At 40.6% G+C, this 18,674-nt stretch overlaps 1 protein-coding gene across 3 annotated transcripts; it reads right to left on the bottom strand.

Annotated features, from left to right (window-relative positions):
* Positions 1-4,326: 4,326 nt before the first annotated feature.
* On the bottom strand, positions 4,327-18,354 carry hmgn3 (high mobility group nucleosomal binding domain 3). 3 transcript variants are annotated; one of them, XM_043686968.2, is made up of 7 exons: positions 18,145-18,347; positions 15,473-15,520; positions 15,266-15,292; positions 8,860-8,925; positions 8,018-8,116; positions 6,711-6,810; positions 4,327-4,821 (listed from the first exon to the last, which is right to left on the bottom strand). In XM_043686968.2, the coding sequence occupies exons 1-7, from the start codon at positions 18,160-18,162 to the stop codon at positions 4,808-4,810; spliced, it is 372 nt and encodes a 123-aa protein (XP_043542903.1). In that variant the 5' UTR covers positions 18,163-18,347; the 3' UTR covers positions 4,327-4,807. The 3 variants fall into 3 exon arrangements, with proteins under 3 accessions (XP_043542903.1, XP_043542904.1, XP_087838571.1); XM_043686969.2 differs by lacking the exon at positions 6,711-6,810 and having other exon boundaries at positions 18,145-18,336; XM_087982445.1 differs by lacking the exon at positions 4,327-4,821 and having other exon boundaries at positions 6,649-6,810; positions 18,145-18,354.
* Between the last annotated feature and the right edge of the window lie 320 nt (positions 18,355-18,674).

Raw genomic sequence — 18,674 nt, 5'->3', positions numbered from 1 at the left:
TTTTGGACTCACCACCATGCCTGCACCACAACCCCCTTAGGAAAAAGACCATGGCTATTCACCCTATCCATGTTCAAGATTTTATAGACCTCTAAGAGGTCACCCCTCAGCCTCTGACGCTCCAGCCTATTCAGCATCTCCCTTTGGCTCAAACCCTCTAGTCCTGCCAATGTCATTTGAAATCTTTTCCACACCCTCTCAAGTTTAACAACATTTTCCTATAAAAAGGTGACCAGATTTATATGCAGGATTTAAAAGTGGCCTAACCAATGTCCTGTATAGCTGTAATATGACATTCCAACTCCTGTACTCAAAGGTTCTAACCAATGAAGACAATCAGGTCTACTTCATTGCCATCTACCCATGACTCCACTTTCAAGGAATAATGCACCTGTACCCAGGCCCCTATGTTTGGCAATACACAGTAGGGCTCTACCATTAACTGTACAAGTCCTACCCAGGTTAGCTGTACCAAAATACAGCACCTCACATTTATCTAAATTAAACTCCATCTGTGACCCCATCAGTGGCCCATCTGATCAAGATCTCTCTGTAATCTTAGATAACATTCCTCACCTGTCCATTATATCATCTATTTTGGGGACATTTACAAACTTATTAACCATGCCTCCTGTATTCACATCCAAATCATCCATGTAAATGACCAAATGCAGTGGACCCAGCAATGATCCATGTGGTACACAGCTGATTACAGACCTCCAGTACAAAAAACAATTCTCCACCACCACACTGTATCACACCTTCAAGCCAATTTTGCATCCAATTGGCTAGTTTCCCTGGGGATCCCATGTGATCTAACTGTATGAACCAGTCTACCATGCAATGAATCTTGTCACTTTGCTGAAGTCCATTTAAACAAGGTCTACTGATCTGCCTTCAGTCTTCTGTGTCACCTCAAAAAAACTCAATCAAGTTTGTGAGACAAGATTTCCCATACACAAAGCCATGTTGACTATCCCTCGTCAGTCCTTGCCTTTCCAAACGCATGTAAATCCTATCTCTCAATCTCAGCTAACTTGCTCACCACTGACATTAGGCTCACCTGTCTACAGTTCCCTGGCTTTTCCTTCCAGCCTTTCTTAAATAATGGAACTACATTAGCCATGCTACAGTCTTCCTGCAACTCACCTGAAGCTCTCAAATGATACAAATATCTCAGCAAGACGCATAGAGATCTGTCCCCTCGCTTCCCACAGAGTTTTGAGACATACCTGGTCAGGTCCTGGGGATTTATCTACCTTTATGCATTTCAAGAACTTCAGCACCTCCTCTTTTGCGAGATGAACTCTTTTCCAGACATCACTATTTACTTCCCCAAGTCCCGTAGCTTCCATGTCTTTCTCCACAGTAAATAATGAAAAAGAGTTATCAATAATACTAAAATACTGCATCTACTTACCACTTAATTCAGGTGCCACTAGTACGACCCAACTCTAATTATATCTAGACATGGATCTATATACTTGCTAGTAATGCCCCAACATTAAGGCACGATGAAGCACAAGTAACCCCAACTTCGTCTAAAATACAATCAGAAGTAAAATGACAGTCCGGCTTCTTAAAATCCATTAGAAAGCAGCAAGTAACATGTGTTGCTATGTCCACCTCCGAACACTTAGCAACAACACATTCTGCTCACCTTGACTGATCAGGATTGGCTTAAATTCTAATGGCGTGATTGAAGACTGGTTGTATTTTCTCAATCACAATGGTTCCATTCAGCTAAAACAACAGATATTCTAATGTGAAGATCTATATTCATAAATTATTCTGCCTATGTAACATCCATATTTTGTTGTTAATTGGATATAGATTTGAAGTATTATTCCTGTAAATTAATATTACTGCTCTGGTGTTTAATTGGTTAAAATAGACAAAAGACAATAGGTGCAGGAGTAGGCCATTCTGCCCTTCGAACCTGCACCACCATTCAATATGATCATGGCTGATCATCCTTAATCAGTATCCTGTTCCTGCCTTATCTCCATAACCCTTGATTCCACGATCCTTGAGAGCTCTATCCAACTCTTTCTTAAATGAATCCAGAGACTTGGCCTCCACTGCCCTCTGGGGCAGAGCATTCCACACAGCCACCACTCTCTGGGTGAAGAGGTTTCTCCTCATCTCTGTCCTAAAAGTTCTACACTGTATTTTTAAGCTGTGTCCCCTGGTTTGGCACTCACCCATCAGCGGAAACACGTTTCCTGCCTCCAGAGTGTCCAGTCCTTTAATAATCTTATACGTCTCAATCAGGTCCCCTCTCAGTCTTCTCAACTCAAGGGTATACAAGCTCAGTCGCACCAGTCTTTCATCATAAGGTAGTCCTGCCATTCCAGGAATTGACCTCGTGAACCTACGCTGCACTCCCTCAATAGCCAGAATGTCTTTTCTCAAATTTGCACACAATACTCCAGGTGTGGTTTCACCAGGGCCCTATACAGCTTCAGAAGAACCTCTTTGCTTCTATACTCAATCCCTCTTGTTATGAAGGTCAGCATGCTATTAGCCTTCTTCACTACCTACTGTACCTGCATGCTTACCTTCATTGACTGCTGTACGAGAACACCCAGATCTCTTTGTACTGCCCCTTTACCTAAATTGATTCCATTTAGGTAGTAATCTGCCTTCCTGTTCTTGCCACCAAAGTGGATAACCATACATTTATCCACATTAAACTGCATCTGCCATGCATCTGACCACTCACCTAACCTGTCCAGGTCACCCTGTAATCTCCTAACATCCTCCTCACATTTCATCCTGCTACCCAGCTTAGTATCATCAGCAAATTTGCTAATGTTATTACTAATACCATCTTCTATATCATTAATATATATTGTAAAAAGCTGCGGTCCCAGCACTGCTCCCTGCGGTACCCCACTGTTCACTGCCTGCCATTCCGAAATGGAGCCGTTTATCACTACTCTTTGTTTCCTGTCAGCCAACCAATCCAAGTTAGTACTTTGCCCCCAATACCATGCGCCCTAATTTTGCTCACTAACCTCCTGTGTGGGACTTTATCAAAAGCTTTCTGAAAGTCCAGGTACACTACATCTACTGGATCTCCCTAGTCTATCTTCATAGTTACAGCCTCAAAAATTCCAGAAGATTAATCAAGCATGATCTCCCCTTCATAAATCCATGCTGACTCTGACCTATCCTGTTACTACTATCCAGATGTGTCGTAACTTCTTCCTTATAATTGACTCTAGCATCTTTCCCACCACTGAGGTCAGACTAACTGGTCTATAATTTCCTGCTTTCTCTCCCCCCCCCCCTTTCTTAAAAAGTGGTACAACATCAGCCACACTCCAATCCACAGGAACTGATCCTGAATCTATCGAACTCTGGAAAATAATCACCAACGCATCCACGATTTCTAGAGCCACCTCCTTCAGTACCCTGGGATGTAGACCATCAGGGCCCGGGGACTTATCAACCTTCAGACCTAACGGTCTCTTCAACACCAATTCCTGGCAAATATAAATTCCCTTCAGTTCAGGTCCTTCAGCCACTGTTACCTCAGGGAGATTGCTTGTGTCTTCCCCAGTGAACACAGATCTGAAGTACCAATTCATCTGCCATTTCTTTATTCCCCGTAATATATTCCCCTGTTTCTGTCTTCAAGGGTCCAATTTTAGTCTTAACTTTTTTTTTTGCCTTTCACGTACCTAAAAAATCTTTCATTATCCTCCTCTTTATTTTTGGCCAGTTTACCTTCATACCTCATTTTTTCCTGTGTATTTCCTTTATTCTTTAAAAGCTTCCAAGTCCTCCATTTTCCCACTTATCTTTGCAATGTTACGTTATACTTTTTCTCTTTCAACTTTAAATGTTTCTTAACTTCTCATCAGCCACAGCCACCCATGCCTCCTCCTAGGATCTTTCTTCCTTTTTGGAATGAACTGATCCTATGCTGTGACATGATCAGAGTTTGCAAACTCCTTCTCAGCCTAGTTTGCAGTAAAGTCTAGTTACAATTATTTCAATGCTGTCGTAATTAGATTTCTACTTTTGATTACTGGGGTGGCTGACAAAACTTCTTTTTGGTAATATTAGATTGACAATTGATTGACTGAACACACACATCTGTGGATATGAATGATTTACTCATGAGAAGCCCACCAAAATATTTAAGTTGTAAACTTGTCTGAGGAGAATGTATCATTACCAATTAAGTACCTGAATATAAAAGTATACATTCATTGCCTTATATTTGTAGGTGAAGTTAGCTTTTGAAGGTGAAAAGAAATAAAAAAGGTATCCAGACAAAAACTTGTTAAAATAGACAAGACATTCTGTAATAAATGCGGAAAAACCCCATTTATTATTACAAAACAGATGTCACAAACCAAGCAGGTGATCACATCATCACTCATCCATCAACTCTTAGAACATTTCACAATTTATTGCTTTACGACAAACATTCAAAAGTGAAACTAAGTTTGCGATTATACATTTCAATTACCTTAAAATACTAAAGGCATCATTTCTAAATTAAAAGCCCATGGAACACATATCCAAGTTAGTCAAAAGAAAACCAATGTAAAATCTTTCCAATTGTAAAATTGATTTTTTTGCACAATAAAAGGTTACAAATATCCCAATTGCTTAAAGGATGTTGCGATTTTATCAATGTCTTTCAAACACACAAAAATTTACTAACCCTAAAAATATTTGCATTTACAAAATAACTTGATAAAAATATTTTCAATTCTACAAGTGTTACATAAAAATCAACCGAAGACAATGGTAGATCCTTCAGTCGTCATTTTGATCGCTTGCAGATTCAGTTTTCTGTTCCTGGTAACAAAGAATTAAAGTAGACAATCACATGGTAAAAATTCAACAGGTGATAGAAAGTCTGAATATATTTTTGTCGTCAATTGCCAAGATTACTATTCAGCTTTAAATGCAATATATTGAGTGGCACTTACTGATTCTTAAAGGCCATCAGCAAGTGCCAGACATGCACAGGCCACCTCTTTCATAATAAACCATATAATCAGCTTGATTTGGGTAATTAATGCAATAGCATTTAAAAATTCCTACTCTACAGAACAACTGCATACTCATACAGTCACATGTTTATTGTCCCATACGTCATGGATAGCTTACCAGTCCAAAAATCTGTTGAAGAAAATTTACTAAAATTTTCAAAAATACATAATCCAGTCAAAAAGAAAAAGATGCATACATTATATCACATTATTCTACACTAACTACAGTGCACAGGCATAGTGAGGCCATCCACAAATATAGGATTCTGTTGTCTGAGTCAATTGTGTGGTTATTGCAAACAAGGGACCTTCTGACTTCACCACACCCCCCCCCACCCCCACCAAATTGAATTGATTATTTGATAAATTTTAACTTTGCTCAGGTTCTAAAATTGCTTTAATGAATAGCCTGAGGCAGGAACTTAAGCAGTTGAACTGACAGATTAGTATACACAAATACTAGAAATATAGATACTAACAATTTAGCTTTAGTAGTGGCATGCAACATACAAGTCACTTGGACTTTTCAGCATTACTTATAATGTTATAAATTAAAGCATCCATTCCAAAGAGACAAAAAGAAAAATCAGATGAGTTGAGAGTTTCTAGCTGCAATACTAGCTCATTGTCCTTCTATCTTCATGGTGATGTTCCTCATTCAATCCAGAATTGTTATAATGCATCCAGGCACACACCCATTAATTACTTCACATGAAAATAGTAGAAATACCACACCCAAATAAAAAAATGTGGCAGAAACTCAGCAGATCTGGCAGCAACTGCTGAGAGAAGACAAAGTTAACATTTCAGGCCCAGTTACTTTGTCAAGATATGGAAAATTGATGAGTTCATACTCTAGGAAAATGTGAGGAGCAACTAAAACAGAAGGCAAGGGAAAGATCAGAGGCAAGCAAGATGAGAGATCAGTAGCATCACAGAACAAAAAGCAAAGTGATTGGTAACGATTAATAAACAAGATAGAAACCGTTCTATTGAAGGCAAAACCAAATACATGTGCTGAACAGAAGGGAAAGGTCATGGTTTTAGCAAACAAAGAGGTCCAGAATAGGTGCTAATAGCAGAGTACAACTCAGTCTGCTTGTACTCGAGTTCACATTTCTGTCTTAGGTTTGCTGCAATGTTCCAGTGAAGCCCAATGTAAACTGGATGAACCATTTCACACCTAATTTTCTCTTTAGGCCCTTTTGACTCAACATGGCAGTTCAACAACTTTAAATTACAAACCGTGCTCCTCATTTTGTTTCCCCTGCCGAAGTGTTTGATTTTCTTTGTTTTGTTTTCAGAGCTGGCCTTTAATTTACTAGGAACACCTACTCCAGACCTCTTGCCCATCTCGAAATCATTATATTTTCCTTTTGTCCTGTGACATCTGTAATTTCCCTTGGCCCCCCTTTTCTGTTCTACTTTGCTCCAGACCTTTTCCAACAGTTTAAACGTTGCCCCTCCCCAACCCCCACATTTCCATTTCATTCTTCGGTCATATTGGACTTAAAACAAAATAAAAACTCATTATTGAGGAGCTGCAGATCTGCTGAATTTCTCCAGCATGGTTATTTCAGATTTTCAGCATCCAGAGTATTTCACTGCACTCAACACTTTAACCAGCCTGAAGGAAAATCATATTTTAAAAAAAAGTCAACCACAGCATATACACCGTACACATTATCATACCCTTAACTGCCACAGTCTCAACCTGGCCCTTCACAGACAGTGAGTGGGTTGGGGTATCTCTAGCCGAAGTGACATTAACAGAGGGGCGAGAGACCCGGATCTGAAATAAGTGTTAGCAAAATAAAAACGGACAAATCAAATCAATGCAAGTTTCATGAAACAGTGATTCACAATCCTTTGGTAGCGCCTGAGCAATTCAAGAGACTACTCTTCCATCCTTCCCTCAGAACCCCACAGCTCTTCTCGCTTCAGATGATCATGCAACTCCTTTTCAAAACTGAATCAAGCATCCAATCACTACGTATTCAGGAGCACTTTCCAGATTCTAATCATTAACTAAATTAACATGTTTTTCATGTCACTGCTGGTTCTTCCACTTTCCACCTCAAATTACTGTTCTCTGGTTCTCAACCCTTCTGCTACTAGGAACAGATGTTTTGTTATTTTTACTATCCAGATTCACAAATTTGAACTATCAAATCTCCTGCTAATATTCACCAAGGAGAAGAGTTCCCCGCCTTGTTAGTTCATCCATGACAAGGATAGCCTTCAGAATTATACTTAAGTCTTATCTGCACTCCCTCCAATATTTTTACATCCTTGTGTGATGCCAGAAATTGGACAACACTAGTTGAAACGGAGCTGGTGTTTATTTATGTAGATACACCATAACCTCCCTTTTGTACGCATTGTGCCTACTTATAAAGTCCAAGATCCTGTAGGCCAGATTAACTCAATTCTCAACCCACCTGTCACTTCCAACAATTCTATATATTCCCATGTTCCTCTGCACCTGTACCCTTTTTAGAATTGTGCACATTATGCCACATTCTTTGTACCAAAATGAATCATTGCCTAGGAATGGACAGAGAAGTGGCAGACTTCACAGTTCACAACACTTTCATGTTTTGGCTCCTCTGGAAAGTCCGAAACTATGCTATACAACCAAGCTTGCGTCAAGAAAAGCAGCAGTCCTAATACTGACCCCTGGGAAAATCCCATTGTTTATTGGGCTGGAGGTCGTATGCAAACTGTTCACCACCACTGCATTCCCTACCACAGAACCAGTGTCGTAGTCATGTTGCCAGTGCCTTTTATTCCCTGGGTTTCAAATTTGCTGACAAGCCTCTTATATGGCACTTGACTAAAATGACTAAGTCCATTGAGCATGATGAAGTGCATCAACCTTCTCAGCTACCTCATTGAAAGAAAAAAATTAAATTAGTCAAACACAGTTTGCTCCAAAATAACCTTTTTAAAAAAATATACGTGCATAGCTTTAAGCACACATCAGATTCAAGTCGTACCTCATCAGGTTTTGTTTCACCATTTTGAGCAGGTGCAACCTCTTCCTTGGTTATTTTCTTTTCCTTCCCTTTGGGCTGTTTCTTGGGTTTTGGTGAAAGCTTTAGAAAGCAGAATGATCAATGTTCCTGAAAGACTCCATTTTAATTAAAATGTCATAGAAACACTACACTGTTCATAAAAATAATTTTTGTACAGAGCAACTATTTCAAGAAATACTGGTGAAATATGCACATAAAGTTACAAATCTCAACAATTCTGTTATTAGGGTACATTTGTAGAGGCATACCTTCATAAGGCACTCATAATAAGAGCTGAAAATGTGTTGCTGGAAAAGCGCAGCAGGTCAGGCAGCATCCAAGGAACAGGAGAATCGACGTTTCGGGCATAAGCCCTTCTTCAGAAGGGCTTATGCCCGAAACGTCGATTCTCCTGTTCCTTGGATGCTGCCTGACCTGCTGCGCTTTTCCAGCAACACATTTTCAGCTCTTATCTCCAGCATCTGCAGTCCTCGCTTTCTCCACTCAGAATAAGAGGCAAATCATAATGCCAAATATCTAGCATTGACAGTTCCTTTGGGGTTTTGGAGATAAATGCACTTCCAGTGCGTAGCTCTTGATCATACAAACCAGAAAAGGTGAATTTTTAAAGCCAATACATGTTGGTATGCTCATCATAGTTGGGAAGTTAGGCTTAGAAAACATGTGGATTTTCAATCTTGGCCCATTATCCAACAGGCTGTGTTGGAAAGGAGATTGAAGGCAATGACAGAATCATTCTGTTGTAACATCCTCCTTGGCTGAAATAAGCCCAACATAAATTACAGAATAATACAGATTCTTACCCTGGCACGTTTTTGTGGTTTGGACTCTTCTTTAGCAGCAGCAGCAGCCGCCGCTGCAGCTGCGACCTGCAACAGAAGTTGAATAATTTTTCATGTAAAGCAAAAGCATACATTTAATAGCTTGATGCACTTCAGTAAATTTAGGATGAATGTTTAAAGTTGGGCTGTCATTTTACCAAAGAGCTCTACTCATCAAGTTCTGGACTCCCCCACCCTAGGGAAAAGACTTTGTCTATTTTTACGATCCATGCCCCTCATGATTTTATAAACCTCTATAAGGTCACCTCATCAGCCTCCAACATTCTAGGGAAAACAGCTGCAGCCTATTCAACCTCCCTATAGCTCAAATCCTTATACCGAAGGGTCTGTATCTATGCAGTACATCTTTAGGACTGCCATAATCTGTCAAGTACAGTTATTTGTTTTCTATCTGACCTGTTTGCGCCCAGGCGTGACAAAAAGGAATCTGGTGTTGATATGTATTTGGAATTCTGTGAATCTCTGTACTTTATGTTTATACTGATATTGTACAGATACGTCGTTAATTTAAATAGGGCTTGCATATAAAGTATTTGCTCCAGAATTAGTTGGTCAGATTTTTCAATGGAAATGGTAGAACTTATGTTATAAATATTTTATATCTGCATATGCCTATGTTTATCCTGAATTAAGTTTCTACCTGTAGTTTTTGCTCCAAGCGGTGATTAAAGAGAAGTTGGTGCTGAAAAAAAAAGTTTGGGGCAGCACAGTGGCTCAGTGGTTAGCACTTCTGCATCACAGCACCAGGGACCAGTGTTCCATTCCCACCTTGGGCAATTGTCTGTGTGGAGTTTGCACATTCTCGCTGTGTCTATGTGGATTTCCTCCGGATGCTCCAGTTTTCTCCCACAATCCAAAAGATGTGCAGTCAGGTGAATTGGCCATGCTAAATTGCCCATGGGGTTAGGTGCATTAGTCAGAGGCAAGTATAGGATAGGGGGAATGGGTCTGGGTGGGTTACATTTTGGAGGGGTGGCGTGGGCTTGTTGGGCCAAATGACCTGTTTCCATACCATAGATCTAATCTAAACAAAAAGTTGTTTGATCATGCTACCCTTGTTAAAATGACAGTTTTCAAGTAAACCGCTAAAATGATTTTATTCACTCAATTGGACAGGACTCAAAAGATTAAGCCTTTATCACCACATTTGTTTTATCCTAGTTGCTGGAATTGGACAGTCATATTAATAAAAGCAAACCTACTAGACAAGTAACAGGACAAAATTTGGAATCGTACATAGAAAATTAGTTAAAATAGGGTATGGTGATTTGTATGTGAATGACAAAATGTTGAAGAAATAGATGAGCTGAGAGCACTCAAGCTTGAGCAACATGATTTCTTTAAAAACGTAGTGTAGATGGATCGAAGCAACCCAAAAAACTAACAGAATTTGGCAATTTATAAATATAACCAGAAACAATAAAGAGATATTATCATTTTTTCCAGGACAGTTGCAGAGGGCTTTGCAAAGTGGATGGGGGAAGGGGTTGCAGAAAACAAAGTGGACATGAATACAGAGATAGAGTTGTCCATTTTAATGCATTATTCAAATATCAAGTGAACTGCGGCACAAGATTTTTGGGTGGGAAAACACAAAATTGTCAGCAACAGGAACTAAGGAAAGGACAAACACAAAAGAGAACAACAAGGCAGACAATCAAATCAGTTACAAATAAAAGTGATTGAAAGGCAACTGTCAAAATGTACAAGAAAATGGATGTGGAGAAATTGCTCGATCAAATTACCTCATTGCGTTCTATTTAAATCCACTAATCAATGCCTGGAGTGTGGTTGCCCACAAGAAACTCAACTTGCCAAAATATTTTATTTAAACAACTTATCGCAACCCACAACTGTGTCAGCCAAATATTCTACCTCCATATGTTGAAGGAGCAACTTTGGAGTACGTCAAGCCCTTCCCAGGACTTGGAAGCCATCTCTTTCAAAAGGCCACCATCGATGAGGAGATCTACTATGAACCAGCTTTTTGCAAACTACATACAGCAACATGCATTTGATAATGAAGGCACATAAACAAAGTTCTATGTACAGGGCTGCACTTTAAAGCACACAAACATCTTTCAATGGAATGTAGGGACAGGTGTGTATCTCATGGATGTGCAGCTTGGAGCTCCTCATCTGCTCCCTTAACACTCTCCCTCAATTTATCCCTATTTTGACCCGCCCAGCATTCTTGCCTTGTCTTTGTGCATTTTGACCCTTCAGCCAAAGCTTATAGGTACTTTCATGTCTTGCCTCATCTTGCAGCAGAGAGGAAGCAGGCAGCTTGTAATTGCTGTCACCAATGATCAGTCAAGCAGGTGGACATGTTGTTGTACATCAATCTTTCAGTTGCATAGTATCTATAAATACAGAACACACTGCATGTCTCAAAGTCCAAGAGGAGTAGCCCTGCGAGCAAGAGAGCGGGAGAGAAAGAGGGCGTGAGCATGAGAGGTGAAACATAGTTGGAAAAACTCAGCAGGTCTGGCAGCATTTGTGGACAGAAAGCAGAGTTAACATGGAGTCTTGAAAGAGTTCAGTTTTGAAGTATAATTGGAGTCTGTTAACTCCGCTTTCTGTCTACAGATGCTGCCAGACCTGCTGAGTTTCTCCAGCAATCTGTTTTTTGTTTCAGAACTTCAACATATGCAGTTATTAATTTTATTAAAGGGGGACACCTTTCAGTCAGGGGTTCCCAGCACAGTATGTCAAGAGCTGTTTCGGATATTAGTCCAGCAGCTTGGATACTGTTAGGCAGCCAGCAAGTGCCAAGAGTGTGGTGCTGGAAAAGCACAGCAGGTCAGTGGAGCAGGAAAATTGACATTGCAGGCAAAAGCCCTTCATCAGTGATGATGACTAAAGTGCCAGCAAGAGCCAGCCCACGCATGCTGGGTGTGTGCTGCCGAGAGGTAGGTGCACCCTCCTAGGTTTGAACTTCCCAGGGTTAAAGGTGGCAGGCAGGATGAAGGTGGAAGACCAAGCCACCTCATCCTTTACCGCTGCACACTTCTCCACAGTAACACCGACCCGGGAAGCAACCTCAGACCAGGCTTGCAGGTTCTGGTACTATTCACTCTCCATCGACACTGGAGGGAGAAAGGACAGTGTTCCTCTGCAGCACCCCAACCATCACGATCTCCAGGTCCATGGGCACAAAGTGAGATGTCAATGTTCCCCCATTTGCCTGGGACAAATGACAAACTGTGCACAGCAGCTCCAGACTGACACACGTGTGTAACAGCGTTTTAATTATGGCTATGGCATCAAGAATCCTGGATGTCCCAGCAGCGCTGAGTATTACCACCTCCACTGAGTGGGAGAACAGGACAGGTCAGGGACCATCGGGGTGCAATGAATAGGTATTCAGATGAGTGCAGAAAGATAGCTAATTTTTTTTTTTTTTAAAAAACACGGCCTCATGGAGAGAAACCCTCCGTCCAAGTTGCCAACTTTGACACATGGTCAATTTCATGTAAAATTCAGCCTTACATTAAGTGTTTTGCAAGCAGGGGTTAATTGAACATTCAGTCCATTTGCTGCCCATTGCGTAGTGAAGGTACACTCTGTTTGATACAATCTGCTAGTCACTGGGATGTACAGGCTACATATGTGGTATTGCACTAACACACAATTTTACTCTATCAAGTAACTAAATGTTATTGTCCTTCTTGTACTTAGCCTCACATATATTCAGCCAACACTCATGCAAAAATCAATTAGAATGGACAACGGATTATATCCAAGTGGCCAAAATGCATCTCTCCCTTTTAACTCCTGTTTTCTTAACTCCTAAATGGCCAATTGTCCATGAGAGCCAAGCAAATGTCTCAGATACTCTGAAGCTTTCCTTGAAACAGCATTTAAAATAATGAATGGAGGAGCTTGCTCGTTAAAAATGGTGAACACCTGGTTCAGGATTTGAGTCACAATATTTTAAAAATGATCAAGATACAGACTGAACAGGAAGCAAATTCTGCTCTCTGGATCCCACTACCATATAGGATATCGTGTCTCACATGCCTAAAGGTCTGTGGCTCAATAATGAGACTGCCTAAAGCACAAAGACACATGGCAGAAACTTGCAACCATGCATAAAAGCTATCCTCAAACTGAAAGTCAATCCATGAAAACACCAGGACGCCACAACTGTGATTTGCAAGCAATAACCGGCAGGTAGATCATTTTCCAGGAACACACTACAGATTCTCACCTACTAGCAGGCACGTGATAAAAAATAAATTGAAGTGTTACTTGTAATGTTAGCCAAAAATACCGGTGCTGGATGAAGTTGCTCACCATCAACGTGCTGTTATGAACCATTAGGAGGGGTAATCTGACTCCTTTGTGGACCCACCCCTCCACTGGCCACAACGTTTAAATTTAAAGGAAGGTGATATTGTCAATATTAGATTCTATGGCTCAGTGCTGGTAATAGATCAGCAGATTTCTTTAGTTAACAAAGGGAACTATTATATTTATTTTCCAGAAAGCTTAAGATTAAGGACAAAAGCTTTTAAAATATGCAACTATGTCCAAGTGCCATTCCTGGTAAATAAGACTTAAAACTCACTTAGCTCAGCCTGCAGAAACAAACAAAACCCTGCACACCATTACAAAAGTACTTCAGCAAAGGATTAGTTACATTCAGAAGAAAGAAACCAACCTAATTCAGACTGTCCAAATGCTGGCCCTCAGACGAAGTCCATTTGCCCACACAAGATGTTAACACTGGGATTGGTTTCTGAATCATTATTGTCTGGTTGAATTCTATTTCTGGAGACAGTAGTGTAGGTTCACACACTTCTCCTTCCAGTGAGTGTTCAACTCAGAACTTGAGAACAGTTCAGACAGGGAGCACCAGAGCCAGAGTGACAGACAGACTAAGGTTGTCTTTCCTTCAATATGTTTATGTTAAACCCCCTCAATGTATATATCTAAACACCCAAAGACTGGGTTTATTTTCTACAAATGCAACAATGTTCCAGGCAGTAGAACATTTAAAAATTACATATCCATTCAGTGATTCAGCAGATAAAACCTGGATGCCCTTGTAAACTAAGTCACTGAAGGTAAGCAACAAAAGGATCACAGACCAGAAATGTTAACTCTTCAGATGCTGCCAGATTTGCTGAGCTTTCCCAGCAACTTGTATTTTTGTTTCCCATTTACACCATCTGCAATCCGTTTGGTTTTTATTGAAACACGTAGGTCAAGGCAGCAAACATACATCGACTTTCACAGCAAGACGATTCAAATACAAGAGCAGAATGTCTTCCTGAAGTTATATAGGGCCTTGGTGAGGCCATGCCTAGAATGTTATGTGCAGTTTGGTCGCCTTATCGGAGGAAGGATGTTTATGTTACGGAGGGAGCACAATTAAGGTTTACCAGACAGACTGACTGCTGGGATGGCAGAACAAACATGAGGATAGATTTGACTGGTTGAGGGGTAGACCATTTAGAACTGACAAAGAAAAACTTTTAATCCAGAGAGTGGGGAGCCCGTGTAATTCGCTACTACAGACAGCAGTCAAAGCCAAACCTTTATGATTTCAAGAAGGATTTAGATATAGCACTTGGGGCTGAAGGGATCAAAGCACGTGGGGGACATAGAACAGGTTATGGATTTGGATGATCACTTAATGATCGTAACAATTGGCAGAGGAGGATCAAAAGGCTAAATGGCCTACTCCAGCTCTTATTTTCTATGCTTTTATATTAAATTTGTTTTGACTATCTTAGTTAAAAGACTATGTTCTCAAAATTAAAACCAGGCAGCTTCATGGGTAAAGTTAGCCTGCTGATGTTGGAAAACAGTATATTTAAAGTCACTGAGCATGGAGACAGACCACTCAGTCCAACAAGTCCACACTGAAAACGTTCCCAAAGTAAATTAGTGCCACTTGCTTGCCCTTAGCCCCAAAGCCTCCAAACCTTTATTAATGTACTCATCAAAATGTCTCTTAAACGTTGTAACAATGTGCGTCCACCACTTTCTCTGGGAGCTCATCCTACATATGAACCACTCCATGTAAACAAGTAGCTTTCATGTCCCTTTTAAATCTTTCTCCATTCAGCTTAAAAACATGCCCCTCATGATTTTATAAATCTCAACTTCCTATGTCCCAGTGAAAAAAATGTGAGTCCTTCAATCTATTTTTATATCTCAACCCTCCATTCCCAGCAACTCTAGAGGCTACTATAAGAAACATTAGAATTGAGGCATGATCAGATAGCTAAATGAGGAGTGACGTGCCAGTAAATGGAGACAAAACATTTGTGATAGCTACCTGTACTGGTACTGAAATAAGCCTCAGGAATTATCCTCTCATTTATATACAAAGTTGGATTGTAAATCTACTTACTTTTTCCAATCTACTGGATCTTCTGAGCTGCAAAAGATGGACATTTTTGTTTTTAAAATACATTTGAAAAAAGGTTAACAAAATAAGCACTACTGACATTTCATATTCTTTGGAGGGTCATATAACAAGTAAATATGTAAAAAAATAACCAACTGTGATTATTTAATTGAAAGCTAGATACTGAAAGGAAAATCCAAGAATTCGCACCTGTTTAACCACTTTTGCTTCATGCTTTTGCTCAACCTCACTTGGTGCCTGAAAGAACAATATTGCAAACATTAATAATCTGAAACCTGACTAACTGCATGAGGTAAATTACTCGTGTTTTAGGTTGCTGGGCATGTTTCTTTCTGCTGTGTCTGGCTCATGATTGTTTCAAACAAACAATTTACACAAACTGATGACAGATTTTCTTTGCCATTTCGATATTTTTATTCTAAAAGAAAACTACATCCAATTTAAACTACAAAGATGTTTTGTTCATACACAAAAAAAAACTCAGATTTGCAATAGGTAGAGATGATACCACTATATTTGATCACAAGGGGACCTCGATACCATGCCACGTAACTGAGCTGCAGTACACTACTTTTTCAAAAGCTATAGATTAGCTCTCACTTGCTGGTTTTAAGATGAATGCTATAGTTTGTTTTTCATTAAAATAAATTTTCCCTTAGATGACATAGGAGGCCTTATCCAAGCCCAAAACTAAGCGGTACAGTTTTAAATTAAGGGTCACCCTTTCAGGACAGAGAAGAAATTTTTCAGAACAGTTCTGAAAAAGGGTCTCCAGATTCAAAACCTCAACTATTTTCTATCTATATATGCTGCTCGACTAGCTGAGTTTCTTCAGCAATTTATGCTTTTGTTTTGGATGAATTCTGTTTCAGGAATCCTCAACTGTCTCCCATTCCAGTTGAGAATTCACTTTAATGCTTTCTCTTAGTCTTTCCCTCATACAATATTTACCACTACTTTCTAGTTACTCCATTTCATATCTATTACACGAAAGAAATTGAAACAGGAATAAGCCTGCAAGGGCAGTATGGTAGCTTTGTGGTTAGCACCTCACAGCACTAGGGACTTAGATTTACATAGAACATAGAAAAGTACAGCACAGAACAGGCTCTTTGGCCCACGATGTTGTGCGGAGGTTTAATTCCAACCTTGGATAACTGTCTGTGTGAAGTCTACACATCCTCCCTGTGTCTACACAGATTTCCCCCCACAGTCCAAAGATGTGCAGTTTAGGTGAATTTATCATGTTAAACTGTTCCATAGTCTAGGGACGTGCAGGCTAGATGGTTTAGTCATGGTAATTACAGGGATAGGATGGATCTGGTTGGGATCCTCTTTGGAGGTTCAATGCAGACTTGATGGGCCAAATGGCCTCTACATTCACTGCAGGGATTCTATGATTAGAGTGGTGCTGGAAAAGCACAGCAGGTCAGGCAGCATCAGAGGAGCAGGAAAATCGAATATTGCCCGAAACATCAATTTTCCTGCTTCTCGGAGGCTGCCTGACCTGCTGTGCTTTTCCAGCACCACTCTAATCTTGACTAATCTGCAGTACCCACTTCTGCCTGTAGGGATTCTATGCTGTGCCACTCAGTAGGTTTATGGCTGACATTCTTTATCTCTTGATTTGGAGATGCTGGTGTTTTAACTTTGTACACCCAGTCAAAATCATACAACACCAGGTTATAGTCCAACAGGTTTATTTAGAAGCACTAGATTTTGGACCACTGCTCCTTCATCAGGTGGTTGTGAAGTAGCAGCGCTCCAAAGGCTAGTGCTTCCAAATAAACCGATTGGACTATAACCAGGTGGTGTGATTTTTAACATTCGTAACGTCAACTTCCCTACATTTTGCCCCTAACACTTTATTTCCCCTACTGATCAAGAATTTACTGGTCTCTCAGCCTTGAATATACAAAGTCTCAGTTCCCAAAGCACTCTGTGGCAAAGAGCCCACTCTCCAAGTTGACAAGCCTGTCTAACAACCACTCTATCCCAGTTAGTTTACCTCCTTAACCTATCCCTCCTTCACCACTTTCCCAAAGCCCACTTACATCCACTTCTCCACCATTAGATCCCCCTGTCTCTTTTTTAAAAACACTTTAAGCACCGTCTCTCCTTTAAATAATTCCCCAAAATGACTGAATTATTTTAACTTCATCACTGTCTTTCATGTTTACTCCTTTGCCAGCCTCCACGATCAGCTCTCGCACCTCGTCCACTTGCTTTAATACTCATGCCCATCCCGGTTCACCTCGTGCACGTGCCCGAAGTGACGAGCACGCAGGTGGGCAGGGGGCGAGCACGCACAGGCAGTAGGGACTGAATGAGTGACAGGTACATACGGGCTCCACTAAAACCCCACAGGCGAAGATTAGTTTCAAATATGGCTTTGGCCTTCGAAGAGGAGAAATATCTATATTTTAAAAATCTGCACTTCATATACACTTGAAGCATCCACACAAATCTATGTCCCTTTAGATTTTGATTGCATACACGCATTAAAAAAAATTACAGCCACCCCAAAGCATCGAAAACGGGTACATTTCTATACAGAAGTGAAGAAAGGTCCATTCGTTGCAACCATCATGGAGGGTACAAGGACACCAAATGACTGGAAATCGTGTAGTAATTACCGCGTTACACTTTCAGCTTAGCTATTTTGCCTTTTTTGAGAGAATAAAAACATTTCCTAAATTAAAAAAAAACTCCTTTCACAAAGACATTTTAAAAAAAATTACAGTACACAGAATCGTGCGACATATTTTCTATTTACTATTTCCAAACAGGGTACAGCGTACGCCGAGTTACCAGGAACAGAAAAAAAAGGCAGCGAAATTAACCCGGCTGCCCAAACCTACCGTCCTTTTGGGAGGCATGATTGCAAAAGGGTGGATTGAGGCGACTTGCAGAGGGTGGGAAGGGTAGAACACACTTCGAAACAGAACACTGCAAACCCTGGTGCAAGTTTCAACTCACAGCCAAGCGCCAGTTCAATTTCTAAACACCTTGCTAATCAGATGATAATGAGATGCCAGTCGTACCCTGCCCCCCACTAGTCGCTGTGTGGCGGAGACCGAGCGACAGCCCCGCCCACACGCCCCGTGACTCTATTTTCTATTGGTCCCAGGACAATCGATTAGGGGAGAGGAGGGTTCAGGCGCGAGGTTCGCTGCAGGAGGACCGCTCAGTGACTGGTTCCCCCGCTTGTCAGTATCAGTGGGCGCTGGGGTTTGGTTGAAATTGCTGCAATGTGTTTGCCTTGGAGTGGAGGGGACTCAGCACCGCGTTCGAAAGAAAACACTCCCTAAATGCTTTGGGCAGTATTATTTAAACCTACAATGCAGTGCACGGGGTGGGGGGAGCAATTGTATCTGTAGGTCCAATCAAA

The sequence above is a fragment of the Chiloscyllium plagiosum genome, unplaced genomic scaffold (genome assembly GCF_037043375.1).
Source record: "Chiloscyllium plagiosum isolate Xiang-an unplaced genomic scaffold, Cpla_swu_hap1 HiC_scaffold_3, whole genome shotgun sequence".
Classification (NCBI taxonomy): domain Eukaryota; kingdom Metazoa; phylum Chordata; class Chondrichthyes; order Orectolobiformes; family Hemiscylliidae; genus Chiloscyllium; species Chiloscyllium plagiosum.
This window is presented reverse-complemented; position numbering and strand designations above follow the sequence as displayed.

Coding starts and splice junctions, on each gene's coding strand:
- hmgn3 (XM_087982445.1), bottom strand. Junction 8,926..15,265: donor GATCCAGTAGATTGGAAAAA/GTAAGTAGATTT, acceptor CTTCTGTTGCAG/GTCGCAGCTGCAGCGGCGGC. Junction 6,811..8,017: donor GTGAAACAAAACCTGATGAG/GTACGACTTGAA, acceptor CACTTATTTCAG/ATCCGGGTCTCTCGCCCCTC.